This window comes from Phalacrocorax aristotelis, chromosome 1 (assembly GCF_949628215.1).
Source record: "Phalacrocorax aristotelis chromosome 1, bGulAri2.1, whole genome shotgun sequence".
Classification (NCBI taxonomy): Eukaryota; Metazoa; Chordata; class Aves; order Suliformes; family Phalacrocoracidae; genus Phalacrocorax; species Phalacrocorax aristotelis.
The window spans coordinates 217,403,947-217,420,216 of record NC_134276.1 but is presented as its reverse complement, the minus strand read 5'-3'; the positions used below and the strand labels follow the sequence as shown (position 1 = coordinate 217,420,216).

General features: G+C 43.7%; 1 protein-coding gene across 1 annotated transcript in view; it reads right to left on the bottom strand.

Annotated features, from left to right (window-relative positions):
- The window catches only part of COPG2 (coat protein complex I subunit gamma 2), a 22,171-nt gene extending 5,901 nt beyond the window's left edge, over window positions 1-16,270 (bottom strand). Inside the window, exons 1-16 of the mRNA XM_075081718.1 lie at window positions 16,149-16,270; window positions 14,145-14,197; window positions 13,309-13,389; window positions 12,348-12,419; window positions 11,113-11,192; window positions 10,217-10,292; window positions 9,706-9,798; window positions 8,003-8,089; window positions 7,104-7,261; window positions 6,262-6,395; window positions 5,659-5,726; window positions 4,854-5,042; window positions 3,881-3,976; window positions 3,220-3,463; window positions 1,878-1,953; window positions 628-731 (exon numbers count right to left, since the gene is read on the bottom strand). Of these exons, the coding sequence (XP_074937819.1) occupies window positions 628-731; window positions 1,878-1,953; window positions 3,220-3,463; window positions 3,881-3,976; window positions 4,854-5,042; window positions 5,659-5,726; window positions 6,262-6,395; window positions 7,104-7,261; window positions 8,003-8,089; window positions 9,706-9,798; window positions 10,217-10,292; window positions 11,113-11,192; window positions 12,348-12,419; window positions 13,309-13,389; window positions 14,145-14,197; window positions 16,149-16,185 (1,648 nt within the window). The 5' untranslated portion in view covers window positions 16,186-16,270. The remainder of the gene's footprint in view (window positions 1-627; window positions 732-1,877; window positions 1,954-3,219; window positions 3,464-3,880; window positions 3,977-4,853; window positions 5,043-5,658; window positions 5,727-6,261; window positions 6,396-7,103; window positions 7,262-8,002; window positions 8,090-9,705; window positions 9,799-10,216; window positions 10,293-11,112; window positions 11,193-12,347; window positions 12,420-13,308; window positions 13,390-14,144; window positions 14,198-16,148) is intronic.

Here is a 16,270-nt window from a genome sequence, read left to right as displayed (position 1 = left end):
CTGCAGAGAAAAACTCTTGTGAGATGGTTTGGACTTCGGCTAATAAAAAGCTGGTAAAGCACTTTCATTTCTCAGTAAACACAAACACACACGCTAAGTCCTTCAAGATATTGCACAGAATAAAAAAAAACCCAAACTGCTCCAAAGATGACATAGGAAGTTGCCATTCCAGAGGGTACTGCAGTCTAAACAGTTCAATCCAGAAAACTCCTCTGCATATAGTCTTAAATACACTGAATATTCTGCTTGCATGAACTCTCAACCACAGACCATGGAAGATTTTTATAACCGATCCTGGCAACAAGATGTACTATCCTCATTTTGCAATGGAGCAAAGGTTAAGAAGTCATCCCAAGCGAAGGAAGAGGCAACAAAGAAAAAAGCCCAACCCGTACTCCTGGCTCCATTTCCTAGACAGTCCTTCCCATATTTTGCTCAATCTGCCATTCCCGTTTGCACAAGTACCTCACAGGAAAGCGCTAGGGCCAGAAAACTCACACAGTTCTGTTCTTTCTAGTTATTCTGACCCTAGTTACATTACAGAAAGTTATTTGTACAGCAACAAAGCCCACCCATAATACAGAATGTGAAATAACAGCTTGGACTTCTTTCCTTTCTATCACCGACCGTTAAAAATATAGGCAGCATTCAGGGCTATCTGTCTCTGTTGCAGGACGTTCAAGTAGAATGTTGCTCTGTCCCGAACTTCATCATCACTGTCCATCATGCACCTGTTTGGGGGAATAAGAGGATAGCAGTCAGCCAGCTCAGGACATCATGACAGCTGAGCTAAAAACGGCACTGACAAGATCGGACTTGACACTGCAATGATAGCCTGAGCTCCCTCAGTAGGAAGGATTTTTTTGAATTGAATTATGCAAAAAAAGCGTTCATACAACACAGCAGTTGAGATTTAACTTGAAGTTTATACGCAGGTGTCACATCAGAAAATCCAAGATTAAAGGAGATGTGTACGTGAATCGTAAACACCACGTACACTTGCTAGATAATAAAATATACGCCTGCATTTTATGGCTAATAATTCTGGTGGTACCACGTGGATGCACTTTTTTCTTTTTAAACAGCATCCTTTCACACTAGAAAAGCAGAATAGGTAGATAACAAAAATGAACATGTGAAAGCTGCTTCCTATTTCAGACTGAAAAAAACCCAATGGCCGCGTGCTCAAGCATTCACCCAGATTTTCAATTACAGCAGGTGGTTTACAAAGAGATTCTCTCTCTCTCCTGGCAACTGCCCTCCCTCACTGCATTGCTCTCGTCACTTCTTGCAGTTGTAATTTGCTTGTGCCTATACTGAGGCTGCCTTCTGCCTGGAGCACTTCATGATTCGTATTATTCCTCTCACCACAGAAAACAGACACGGCACAGGTTTATGCTATAGTGCTATACAAATGAAGACCATGACATTTATGGTATGGAATATTTAAGGAGGCCGAACGGCTTTAACAAGAGACATGAACCTCTGAAATGGGAACACCTGAGATCACTACTCAACCATACCGAAAAGTTATTTATGAGTAACATGGAAATATATTTTCTTGCTTCAAGGGATGCAAAAAAAATGTACTAAACTGCTGTAGATTTATTACCCACTGAGGAATGTTCTCAGACCAGCTTACTATCAAGATATTTTCAGGACTAATCACATCTTTCATTCGCTCATCTCCAGCCATGCTATGGTCCCTCCAGCCAGAAAGGGAAGGTGGAAGACAGCCACCTCCCGACTCCTCTACCAGTATGTCGTGACAATCCCAAGGCAAGTTCTCACTGGGTCTGACCTTGCTGCTTCTGTGGAGCCAGCGCGCCCAGTGTCGCCAAGCTCAGCACACACGCAGCACAGCCGTACCCACTCACCTCTGCAAAAGCACCAAGATGCTCGGAAGAAGATTCTCATTCTGGGCACCAAACTTCGCTAGCGCACTCACAGCGGCTAGAGAAGAAAATGGGGAGATGTCAGAGGTGCTCAAGCTACACGCAAACACATTCTCACAGATGGATTCAAAGCACTGTGCGTACCCTTGTCCTGACGTTCCAGTTTACGCAGGTTTTCACTTCCACACCATAAACCTTTTAGTGTTATGGAAAGACTAAACCATTTTTCCATATTTTCAAATGGAAATAGTTTTGCGTCGGGGAATAACAGAACAAGGTCAGCTTAACAGTTCCGCAACTCTGTTCTGACAGAATGCTCAAACAGGTAAGGTTAGCTCAAGCTCCGTGGCTCATTCCAGTTGTTGAACCTCTGGCATTAGCTGCAGCTCACACCCCCACATAAATCTGTTTTTCACACACAGGGGTGACGTGAATCCAGTGGTGAGACCAGGGCCAGGCTGCATCCAGTGACATTGCAAGGAGCTGAAACCCCTCAGCAACCACTTAGAGCTGCCTGTCCAAACTCATTTCAGCTCAGCGTCGGCTTGAAGAAATTCTACATATAGCAAGAAGAGAAAGCTCTGTAAGGAAGTACAAGCTTTATGGCCTCAGTGGTTATAAAAGAATCCATATTTTTACAATGACAAAGTTTCTATACAGCATATGCTCTCTGGGGGGATGCTCTTCGTGTGCCCCCAGGTCACAATTAGGGAACTGTGACCAAAAGAGCTGTCACCAAAAATCAAATGCAATCTGGACCATGCTGTATTTATAAGCTTATTCTGCTTCCTCTCTCCCAGCAGTACTTCCTCTTTTAACATGCAGGCGATCAAGCTGATGCTGATATCCCTCCAATGCCAAGTCCCAAGTGTGAAAAAAGGCTGAACACTCCAAAGGGTTTGTTGTAAAGGCTCCGCAGGAAGGAAGTGGCAGCCTGAAACGTGCTTCCAAGAAGGAATCCTTATCTTGTGGAGGGGAGATTTCCATATGAGAAGAGGATAGTTTATAGCAGACAATTACGCTTCTTAGAGAAGTAACAATGTCCCCTCCTCTCGTATTACCTCTCATTTTTTAGGAGATATTCGAAGAAAGGACTATAAGCTAGTATATTGCTTACGTTCTGCAAAGCAGGAGGACCAAGTGCTCATGCTGAGATGATACGAAGAGTTTAAACCCACTGCAGGATAAAAATCACCTTCACAGCTGATACATGTAAGAGCTAGCTCTCCACAGTGCCTGTGGAGTAACCCCAAACCCAACCTCAGCCCCAAGATTTCTAGCAGAGCTCAGACATGAAACCATCGAGCATTTGAGCTGAACTTACCAGCCCTCACAGCCTCGTTCTCCAGCACCACCCTGTTGAATATGAAGCGGATGTATTTGGACGGGGATGGAGTCCTCGGCCCCTCTTTCCCCAGCAGGTGCAGGATCTTTGTGGCTAGGACAGTATGTTCGCAGTCTTCAATGAACTCACAGAGGTGAGCCAAGCCTGATTCCTTACTCTCAGGATTCTCCTCAATGATGCTGATTATACAGTCCACAATGGCTCGCTTGTACTCAAAGCCACCCTGGGAAAGGAAAATCAAGGACGCTGACCCGGCAGGCAGAGCTCAGACCACAGCGCTACTCAGTTCCCCTCACGCTTCAATTACTTCTTTCCATTGGGAAAAACAATCATTTGTACATAAAGAGAGAAAAAGAGAAGGTGTGCTGGATAACCTAACAGGGTCTTCCCAGTCCCCCCAGATGTTCAGATGATGTGCCTGGGACATCATCTGAACATCTCTTCAGATCAGGTTTTGATGGATGAGCTCTAATTCATAAGCACATTTCAGACGGGTCTGACAGACGAGATAAACAAGGTCTTGGTGATCAGCCAGGCCCCATCACTGCTGTGTACCCACTGACATAAGACAGAAGAGAACCTTTGTGCTATCTGTCGGAGCTACCTGCCAATAACTACACAAAGAAAGTTTCAGACGTACATCATCCCTGAGCATGTTGGAGAGGAAGGTCATCATGACGCTGTGTTTCCGAGGGTATTTCTGGCACAAAGCACTGATAGCCTGTACTACCACCACCTGCAAAACAACAGAGGAGGACATTAGTAACGTGATTTTATTTTTCTATGAAAAGTACAGGCTTCTCACTATCTCAAGTTGCACCTTGATAAAATGAATTCATGTACAAAAAGGATAAAACTCAGGTGGTGGACTCTCAGTGTGTGTTAACAGCCTTGTGCTAGCATGCTGTAAGACTTGGCTGTGCTAGAGAGACTGTAATTTAGGATGGACTACCTTAATTCAAAGGCTTCCCCTAACTCCCTCTGATGTTCCGGACCTAATTCCAACTTAACTAGTTACAATTTTGTCATTAAAACTCTTTGCAATTTTAAACTGGTCTAATACTTACTTCCTTTTCTCATAAAAACAAGAACTTAAGACCACTGTATGCTAGCAATGACTTGTAGAGACATGCTATCTATGCTTCTCAAGGCAACTCCATGGTGTAAAAGGGGCAAGTAGAAGTGAACTACCATCCTTAACTGAGTTATTACCCGAGTTCACAGTGCCTTAACTTGACAAATTAGGTAGAAATTTACAGTTTGCGCTATTTCCTAACTACGTTATCAGACTGAAGTCACATAGGCTCAATCAAAACAGCTAAAATCCCTCTTCCTCCCCAAAGAGGCAACCAGAAGGCAGTACAGGGTTTTGCAGGATACCGCACTGGAGCCAAGAATCCACCAAATGACATTTATCTGTTCTTGGAGTGGTGGGGGGAAATTACATGGTATATTTAAGTTGAAAGACAGAGGACTACACCTTCTGAATTTCAGGCTGGCTTTGCTCTATCAGACTAAGTCACTGAAGGATTAACAAATGGGAAAAGCTTCATAAAAACAAGAATGGGAGAAAAACCTGCAGCTGGAAAGAGCAGAGGCCTCCAATGCCACACCTTAAACTCATCTGATATTTCTGACACGAAGGAGGAGATCTGTTTCATGAGCCTGTCTACACTGCTCTCACTCCCTGTCTTCAGCAGGGTGGTGATGGCGAGGGTAGCGATGCTGCGGTTGGAGTCAGTGATGAGGTTTTCCAGGTCCAGGTTGCAGGCAGTGACTGCAGATGGATGCTTCATGGCCACCTGGAAAGAACGCAATTCCAAATTATATGGGAGAAATAATATCCTACAACTCAAAAGCTTTCGAAGGGGAAAGGATTAAAGCCCGTATTTTTTTCAAGCACTGCTCTGTGCCACACGGATTGCAACTAAACCTACACCATATGACCGCTGGCAGGATGCAGTCAGAGCTCAGGTTCTTTTGTTTCAGCATCTCAAATGAACCCCTCTAAGTTACAGCTCATGGGTTTGACAGTGACAAACTGCTTCTGTTGCAGTGTGCAGCTTTGAAATCAGAACGTTATCTCCTTCACACACATCCTATGCACACTTTTTGAGGTATTAAATATCCAAGACTCTGCTTCCTTACAGCCGAGAGCTCATGAGTTATCAAACTACAGCTTGGTCTAGCCCTGTGGTCCAGAAACAAGTGAAAACTTAGCTTGAGTGCAGAAAAGATTCCTGTCACACCAGGACATTTGGCATGGAAAAGCCAATTCTCCAGCATGGAGTGTTTCCAAACACAGTAATCACAAGAGCAGCCGCTCTACTTCAAGTATCACACCATTAGGCACTGAAGTCTGGCTTCTTCTGATGCTCAGAGATTTATGCTTGTTTAGAAGGTTTTGGAAGCACTCACTTTATTAAGGGTCCGTACAGCTGCGTATCTCAGGACAGGTTTGGGAGAACTACAGAAGAGCTGCAGCACTAAAAAAAACCAAACAAAAGAAGTAACTCACAACAAAATATTACAGAGTAGAGACTGTTTAACATAAGGCAGCTCCCAGTATGCAACTCTAGGCACCAGTAATGTCTGGGGAGCAGAAGGCAAGAGCCCTCACGGCCGTACCAGATGAGGAAGGGGAAACTGCCTTGTGCCAGCAAGCGCGTATTTTGTTGTTTCTCTTTAAACAGTTTAACTCTCTGAACTTCTCATATATTGAAAGGTGCAAGTACTTAGTCAGAATTCATCACAGCAGAAAATCAAATACTGTCTCTTTCAAAGAAAGAGAGAGGAAAGTCTAACGTATCCACATTCGACTAAATGCTGCTTAATGTTCATGCAGCTCTATTCATAATTTATCACTGGCTTTACAAGCAAGTTAAAAATAACTCCCGTTTTTCATCTTTTATCAATAATAGGTGGTTTGTGTAGTCGTCTGTGCCACACCTGCGCTTTCCAGTTCTCCTCTACCCTCTCTCCCCCCCAGCTGCATCAGTGGTATGAAGGACTAGGACCAACCTGAAACAGCAGGTGCCAGCTCCCTGGCTGTGCAGTTTGGGAGATGGATGATGGCAGAAGCAGCTTCATAAATAACCATTTCATGCTTATTCCGCAGACAGCTCTCAATGAAGTCGAACAGCGGACTGTCATGGCTACAAACAGAAGATGTTTCACAGCATGACGCTGAGTTACGTACAAACCACTAATACCATGTGGCTGAGAGCTTGTCAGAAAGCACAGCCAATGCACTGGCTTTCATGTTTCCTACACCGCCACGTTGCTCAACTCATACTTGAGCTCTAAACTTCCTATTTACTGTAATTCTATTAATTTTCACATTTTCTTCTTCAAGCTAGAAATGCTGCGTGCCAGAAATACATACTTTATTATTAATCATGTATCACACACCACTAAAAAATTTCCAGTGATAAAAGAATTTCACAAGGAGGTGAATTTCTCTCATAACTACACTGTCCTCTGCTACTGCGAGATCAGAATAAGAAAGATCCTTTTATTTATATCCTCACAACATAAGTAGATCTTTACTGCATTTGAAATGCATCTAATTAGACTAAGTACAAAAGCTTATTCTGCAGTTTTCATCCTACTCTCAGCTGAGTCTTGATGGTAGGGTGCCAAAACAAAAATCCAAACCCCATCACACAACTGCCACACACACCATCTCTCAGTTTAGCCTAGCACTCTGCTTCTACCTGCATTTTATTTTTAATGCTACAGTTCTCTCTGCCTGTGTGTAGATTTCCAGAAATCAAAAAAAAAAAAAAAAAAAGGGCAGATTTCCTAGATGTTTGCCTCAAACTAGAATTGGTTTTATGAGTCACATGCTGCCTCTTACTCACCCCTCTTCAGACTCCTTCAAGAGTTTGCTCGCAATTCGGATCAGCATGCAGTACGCAAACTGGGATTTCAGTCCAGATTTAGTGAACTTATTCAACATCTTGGAAACCGCAAGGCGATCATTTTTTCTAAGGTGATAGAGCAGCCCCAAAGCGTGGTACTAGGAAATCAGAAACAGAGATGAGCAGATATTGAATACCCACTGCAGTTGGAAAAGCCAGGCTAAGACATAAGAGGACAAATAATCCCTGTTTCCTAGCAGAAATACCTTCTAACCTCAAATGATCCGAGTTTCCTGACAAGTTACAAAGATCTGTGGTATTTCCTTCCCCTCCCTGCCCACCATAAGACAGCCTCAACATACTCCTGAAGATCAAAAGAGCCATGAAATTAGTTTACTCCCTTTTCTCGCATTAATTGTAAGAACAGCTGTTTGGAGTATTTGTGCAAAGATTTTGCTAACATGGATATCTTGCTGATATTCGGGCTAATCTCTGTGTTCCTGTAGTAACAGGCAAATTTTCTGAAGGACAAAGCACGCTGGTGTTCTGGGAGGTAGGGAGACTTTCTCGAGCTTTTTGAAAACTTGGATTCAAAGCCCTTCTGCAACAACTACTGTGAAACAGCAGCATCCCAGATATCAGGTTACCAGGGAATGGGCAGGGCCCTGCACCAAAAAGCCAACTCTTAATTAAGAATCTTGCACTGGGATCACAGAGAAACTCATGATTTTTCTGGAACAGTCAAATCGTTTCCCTCAAGTCACAGTTCTTGTTTTTAAAAGAATAAGGGAAAAAGAAAACCACTTACTTTTTCTATGGTTAACTTAAGAACTCACAAAATACCATTAAAACCCTGTAGTGTGTTTAGAGCTTTTTTGGGCAACCACCCCCAAACATACCTGCACCATGATGTTGTCGCTAGAAGCCGCTTCTTGAGCTTCGTTGATCCACCGTTTGACTACGTCATAACTGATCTTCATCATATGCTGGAAGAAGCCACAAATTGAGACTGCAGACAAACTAACATTAGAAGCACGGTGAAGTACCATAAGCCTTGCTTTCAGTTCTTAGTTTTGAAGACTTTGAGACAATCTAGGGCTTTGTCACTTACTACAGGTAACAGTAACTTCCAAATACATCGTTTATATGGATGTACTTGTTTCAATAAAGAGAAAAGTAACTCAGTTTCTGTTTATGTTCAAACAGGACAAAGGACAATACTCGGACAATTCACTTGCCTACAGTTAGTCACAGAATCCCAGACTGGTGGGGTTTGGAAGGGACCTCTGGAGATCATCCCGTCCCACCCCCTGCTTGAGCAGGCACCCCCAGAGCAGGGGCACAGGGCCGCGTCCAGGCGGGGGGTGAATGTCTCCAGGGAAGGGACCCCACAGCCTCTCTGGGCAGCCTGTGCCACTGCTCTGGCACCCGCACAGCAAAGGGGTTTGTCCTCATGTTCAGGTGGAACTTCCCGTGTTCCAGCTTGTGCCCGTTGCCCCTTGGCCTGGCGTTGGGCACCACTGAAAAGAGTCTGGCCCATCCTCCTGACACCCGCCCTTCAGATATTTATAGGTATTTATGAAATCTCCCCATAGTCTTCTCTTCTCCAGGCTGAACAAGCCCAGGTCTCTCAGCCTTTCCTCACCAGGGAGATGCTCCAGCCCCTGATCACCTTGGCAGCTCTGCGCTGGCCTTGCTCCGGCAGTTCCCTGCCCTTCTTGAACTGGGGGGCCCAAAACTGAACAGTCCAGCAGGAAGACTTTAGTTGTCAGCATTAATAGAGCTTTGTTTACACCCTCAAGGCCCTAACACAGGCTCTACTCCACCTCATCAGCTGGAACCTCTTACCTCCTGCTCTGCCTTCTTGATTTACCAATGCAGCCAATCTCTTTATTATATGCACCTATAAACCACTGTTTTTCTTACATCTTAGTCTCAGACTACCATGCTTTCACTTGTATTCTCCTCTTTAATAAAAATATTAACCTAACAAGACCTTTTCCTGCCTGTTCTCCTAAGCAAGGGAGAGAAAAACAGACTGAACTTCTAGCCCTCCTAATAGATGCCCTACTTATCAGCAAAAATAATTTTGACTTGCAGTCTTATCAGGATAGCAATTTCACGGATTTGTTTTTCTGCAGAGCACAAAGCAGAGTGCTTTTAGTTCCTGTTAAGAACTCATACGTTCTTTCAAGGCCACCAGTGTTAGTTCTTCCTCGACACAGAACAGGTTGTTTCTAGACTCTCAAAGCAATAAGCACTTTCACAGCCATCAGGTGCGTGACTTTTCAAAACAGATAAGGCTTCTCTCCAGGGAAACTTCAAAGAACACTTTGCATTTAAAGATATTACAACTGATGTACTCTAACACTACAGACATTAAGGAAGTAGTTTGAGAAGACAGAGTCTGCTGAGACAAAGCAAACTCCATTGCTACTATTTTTTGTTTATTTTCCAGTGGGGAGATGAAGAAGAGTCATATCAAAGGAAAAGGAGATGAAGAAAGAACGAAACAAAAGCTACACAGAGCTACACACGCAGCAGACTGGCCTTCCCAGCCACTACACGACGCAGATTTACAATAATCTCCTGCTTTACTTACTAAGGAAGACACCAGTGCAGAGCTGGACACGCTGGGCACTTTGTCCACAATGGCTTGCTTCATGTATCTCTCAATGGCTTGTAACATCGTACCCTATCAAAGGGAAAAAGAAAATGGTTGGTACTTTGGAGGCAGAGCATAAAACCAGTATTAGGCAAAAAATATATGCACAGCATGTTCAAAAGGCCCTCAGAAAGAATCTTGAGCTAATTCTGAAAGCGTCTACTTCTGCAAGGGAGACGTGAGTATCAGCTGCCCGGTACTGAAGGTTCAGTAACATGATCAAAGCAATCTCAGATCAGAAACTAAAGCTCCAAAGCTCCTGCCTTCAAACTCCATGTTTACAGTGCTACAGCTCCACAGAGGTCCTCACACCTGCAGAGGGCTTCAGAGCAGTCCTCCCTAAAGCAGCAGTTCCACTACTACAAGAATACACCCTGAGAGAGAATAGTTTCTCTATTTTAAATACACTCGCCATCTCTCCCGCAAGAGTGATGCAATTTGTACTTACATCAGTGATCCTGCAGAGCGCTCTGATGGCCGGGCCTCGGTATACATCTTCCTTCCCTGTCATGTCTTTGGTCAAACTAAAATAATCAAAGACACCCTGTAACACTCGTTTAACATCTTGATGTCTCGGTCCTTTTGTGATATTCACCTCACCTCATTTAGCTGTTCTTCCAGCTGTTACCACATAACTGCTAAGCTCCAGTATTGGCTAGAAACAACTTCTTAATAATTAGCTATTTGAAAATTATTGACATCAGATTCTGTGGAAACACAGATTATTACAAAATGCTTTGCTATAGGCCTGGTTTATTTAGCTCAGCCATTCTCTGTCTTAGCATTGCTGTTCTTTCTACCAGACGACATTTTTGGTTTGAGAATCGCATAGTTTTCTGAACAGCTCTAAAAAAATATAACCCAAAGCAATCACTTAGCACATGCCAAAGATTCAATTTTTGCTCTCACAACAACCATAATGTCCACTCTGTGGTCAAAAACATTGATAGTTCAGCTGGCAGACGGAACCAAGCTTTGCTCTGCTTTTCCCTAACTGCTCTGACAGCGAAGTGAAACAGAAGTCACTGCCTCAGTTTTGACAAAACAATCAGGCACCCATAATGAATTAAAAAAAAAAACAAACCACAAGAAATCAAAGTAGCAACCGACTGGTGAACGGTGCAGGCAAGCCTATGCTTTTTTTGAAAAGCCTAATAACACAGTAGGAAGAAATTAACATCCCATGTGGTCACACATGCTCTGTATCATGGAACAATTTGTTTTCCCTTGCTGTATCCTTTATAAAGCATAATTACAGAAAACCGTAGCAGCTAAAACAAACACATTAAGATGCAACTACTTGTTTCAGAGCTCTGATACCACGTTTTTGGTAGGTTCTACTACCTGCTTGTGACAATGATGACGTCCTCGGAAATATTGGCCATCTCTTTGATAGTAAGATAACACATTCTCCTAAGGGTTTGCTGTGAAAGTATATGGCAGAAAACCATTAAACTCAATGGCAATTATGAATAAACACTTCCTAGATGTTTTAAAAGTTAAAGAAATTTTAAAAGTTACATAAACTTTTAAACAGAACACTCTTTTCCCCACATCTACACAAAGCCATAAGCACACAAGTAAATACACGTTTGGTAGCTGGGTAACACCCTTACTCCCCCTTATCAAACAAACCAGGAGAAGAATGAGAGATATATATCTTGTAAAATAAGACTCAAAAAGAAAATAATCCACATACTAATTATGAAAGAAATGATAAATCCTGTCTGTATACAAAAGCCTCACAATGATCAGTTAAAAGCTTTAAAAACAACTTCCTCTGATCTATTTGTTACTGTAAAAGAAAAATAGAAATATGCAAAGAGCACTGACACTTGAATTCTTCAAAAGCAAATGACATATTTACATTTTAAAAACACCCTACTTTCTAAAATGTGGATATCAGAAAGGTCTCAAACACGCTCTACTACCAAAATTTTCATTCCACCTTTAAACAGTTACACATGCAACCTTCCTCAGCCAAACCTCCAAAAACCTGAAGCACCAGTTCATTTTTAACAGAATTTAATGAGACCCATCACACAAAACAAACTCCACTGAGTTCTTACACTCTCTGCAAAAGAGATCAGAGGAGGACTTTACATTTGGCAAAGTCCAAAGTTTAATCCAGCATTTTTTGGGTGTTCTCATCCCTTGGCTCCACGCTTATTCATGAATAGAGCAAGCTGTTAGGGAAAAACAGTATTTGATCTACAGGCAACTTTTAAAGTCAGAGTTAAGCAGATGGGGATTATTTGCAAGTGTAAGAAACCATCATAAAATTATACTGATTTGCATATTAAGGCTTTCTGTCATTATTCACATTCTTTACAACAGAATTCAACTCAGAAAAAACCCCACCACCAAAACCAACCTGCAGAAGTAACCATATGTTATCATTCAGTCATTTATTTCCAAACCACGAATTGCCTTCAGCAAGTACTTTGTGTGCAGAGCTTGTTCTCTGAAGTACTTGCCTCACCCTCCTCCCACATCCCAATATCCAAGTGTTTTGTAACTACTGCAAAACCCGACAAAACCAGGGAGACAGCAAGTGGTAAACACTAGGTAGTACTTACATCATTAGATTGAAATAATCTGGTCATTGCAAAAAAAGCTTCTGTGGCTTCAGTGGTTCCAAAGTGTTCACCCTGAAAATCGCATATAAGAAGCGAGAGAAAAACCATTCTCATTATTGAGCTGCCTTCACCTTTCAGCCCCCGCTTATAATCCCAACCCACACACCAACAATCTTTTCTTTGAGACTTTTTCTCGTGTTAGAAGCAGTCCTTCCCTCACCTCGTACTTCCCAGGGAGCACCTGCCAAGTTTAGCACTGTTATCCACCTAGTTTCAATACAAACGCCATCGACAGTGGTACAGTGGCAGAACAGTTTGGCAAGTACCCTGTATTCCCTCTTTTGCCATCAGTGTGTCAGCGGTTGGTTTTATGCCATGCTTGTTAACCCGAAGGGGTCCCTTGCTTAAAAGGGGTTTACTTAAAGATGGCTTGTGCCAATTGAGGCTGAACAGCATCGGTCCCTCCTAACTGACTGTAGCTCTACATTAAAACTCTACGTTAAACTCTACTGCCTGACATGCAGGAAACCCGATCTATGTGGCTACTTAAAGAAAACCCTCTTCCTTACCATGCTTCCAATTTCCCCCCAAACAAAAATACACCTTCCATCGCTTCCTGGCCTATGTTCTTCCCTCACCTCAGTTATTCCCACTTCAGCTGGGCAAACACAAGTGGCTCTTCAATTGCACAGTGCTGCGGGTGATCACAGACCAACTAGCAGCTCTCCCTTGGCATGCAGAAAAAAAGTCTCAGAAGCTTCAGTGACACATACCTCGCTCACCTTAGTGGCAAAATTGGAAGGGAGAACGTAACACTACAGCATAAACACTCAGTTTCTGATCACCGTAAGAGCTACCTCTCAAATCTGACAGGAAGTGATATAAAACCTTCACACTGAAAGTTATCAGAAGTTAGTTTTGGGATTATTAATTCTGGCTGGGAAGAAATTATAACCATTACCTGGTTCAGCAAGTAGAGGATCTTGGTGAGGATATGCAGGCATCTTCGTGGATTTATAGGGGTCTCATTAAAGATACGTGCCTACAAACACAGCATAAATACTCTATCACAGTATGACCCAACAATAATTTCTCTTTCACCATAAAAAGTAAAGTGATTTCTTTTCAACCAAGCACCTTATCACTTTTTTCATTCTAGAACTGTGTCAGCGAGTGTATTCCTGTCATTTGGCTAATGCATGCTCAGTTTGCTGGATGGGCAGCACTCAACAAAGGACAGCTCCTTGGTTTACCATCTGGAACTAGCAATAATACTTGAAAATAAAAGCATAACAACTTAATTCCTTCCCCAGGAAGGAATTAAGCCCAATTAGTCCAAACACTACTTAGCTCTAATCTGTAGGAACACACAATTGAAATTAAGATCCTACTTAGAGCTTTTTTGCACCCACCAAAATTCCCTCATTATTTAACCACACGTTGACCTCGCCACTCACAACCACTCTTGGAGCACACAAGAGAAACAGGAAAACCCATTACACGGTACGTTGAAGAAGTGTAGGAAAACAGGCAGATCACCTCTTCAGAAAGAGCACCCTGAGATCCTGTATGTCCACTTGGAATGCAAAAGCCACGTGTAGTCTAATTACCATGCACAGACCCCTCAGATAGTAACTTCACATGCACTTAGTTTACATCCCCTATGATTTTAAATTAAATATATGAATTTAGCCCTTCACATTTCCCCGAGAGTTGCACTGTAAAACTTCTATAATCTGCTAACACTTCCTGGAGAAAAAAAAAAATTAAACAGTATTACACTATGATTATACGTACCTCCTGAAGCACAGCGCTCTTCTCCAAATGCTGGAAAGGATTAGAGCCGCTACCTGTGGAACAAAAGAGACCTCTCAGTTAAGGAAATGCATTCTTCACAAAAACCAACAGCGCTGAACATGCAGGAACAGCCCCTAAACTTTACAAAAACACCTCAATGCTACAGTAACGTTTCTCTTGGAATAACTGATGTTGTCCATCGGCAGCTTTGAATCCACTTTCTGGAGTTGTGTATTCAGAGTTACAGAAAGGGGGGGCACTTTCAACACAGCTGGAAGGTGAGGAAGACGAAAGGTGTTTGCTAATAAATCTGCCTTAATACTCCCTTTACATAAAACTGTTTACTCTTCTTTTTCCCCTAGCCCCCCTACTTTTATTCCTTCAGACACAGAAAGCACTGAAGGCATCAGGACAGAGCTGCTGATTGGGATCTGAAATAGAAGTATATTGATCAGTGCACCACTAAAACAGGCTACTCGGTAAACTCCAAAAACAGCCTGGCTGCTGCACATCACAAAACCATTAATTCTAGACTATCTCCGTACTGTAATTTCTCAGTCTTTTAACAGCCCAGATCCAGCCATTAAGAAGTTACCTGCTAGCTGAAACCAAAATCTGCAAAAGGCCTTCAGAAATATTTCAGAAGGAAAACATGATCATTCATTATGACGAGATATCATGAAGCTCAAATCTACCTCTTGTCTTGTAAGGGAACATTTTAACTTCAGGGGAGCTTTATGTTGGGTATTAGGAGAAGGTTCTTCCCCCAGAGGGTGGTGGAGCCCTGGCACAGGCTCCCCAGGGAGGCATCATGGCACCAAGGCTGGCGATATTCAAAAAGTTCTTGGACAAGGCTCTCAGAGACCTGGTGTGAATTTGGGGTGTCCTGTGCAGGGACAGGAGTTGGACTCAATAATCCTTGTGGGTCCCTTCCAACTCAGGACATTCTATGATTTGATGAACTCCTGTCCCTTGTTTCAGAAAATCATCTAGGTCAGCTACTATACAGGCAATATCTAATGCACGCTTTGAGCCTCTCTGCTGGAAAGCATAGGGAAGGCTTTAGTTTCAGAGAAGGTAAGAAAGGTAAGAGAGACTGTCTCCTCTTTTGAAATTTCTGAAGGGTGCTGAATAATTCATTTTTTGGAGATGACACCCATGTCAGCAGTATACAGAAGAGACCAGCCTTCTAATCCACATTCACAGTGAAACCACCTCTGAGCCACCCTTACAAAAACACATAAATCCCTCCAAACCCTCACTACTGCTTCTGACCCTTTTCCTCCATTAGTGATTTTTCATTTTCAGTTCATTCATTCTTCAGTTCTCAAATCCCAAGCAGAAGGAAACTGAGAATGAAACAAAACTCAATGCAGCTGGTCATGCCTTGTGGCTAAGAAGACCTCTGAGCAGCAGCAACAGAAAATTCAAGATGACATCAGTTATTTTAAGCAACCTGAGCTTAATTTTCAGGTGACTTTGTGGAGCGAAAACGTGCAGGTTGTGGCTTTATTCACATCTATGCCTAATGTGCTGAGGTTTCTTCCTGCCCACCGGCTACCTGAACACAAACGCTCCCTACATAGTCCAAACCACAAGGTCCACAGGTTGGGGTGCAGACCCCGATCACGCCCTGCAAGCACGGCTCCTCCTCACCCCAGCAAGGGCGGGAAGAGGCCGCCGGCTGCAGCCCGCAGGGTTGCAGGGAACCGGTTACCTCCGAGCGTGGCCTCAGGGGCCCAGGGCGGGCCCTGCAGCCCTCGGACCGTCCTGAAGGGCCGGGCGAGGCTCCGAGGGAGGCCGGGATACCGGAAAGCAGAGGCGACCTCCCTCATCAGCAGGCGTTACCCGCCCCCCCCACCTCAGCGGCCGTTACTTCCTCCCTCACCTCAGCGGCCGTTACAGGCCGCGGCGCGCGCTGGGCGCCTACGGATCACTCCCCTCAGTGCCTCGCCGCCATAGCCCCTCCCCAGCTCCCCTCCCCGCCGCCGACCAGCCCCGTACCGGACTCCTCGTCCTTCTTGTCAAACTTCTTAATCATGTCGTCGCTGGTCGCCCCCCTCCCTTCGACCTGCAGCGCCGCGGGAGCGCCCCCCGGAAGGCCCGCCTTCCCACCTCACCCTCTG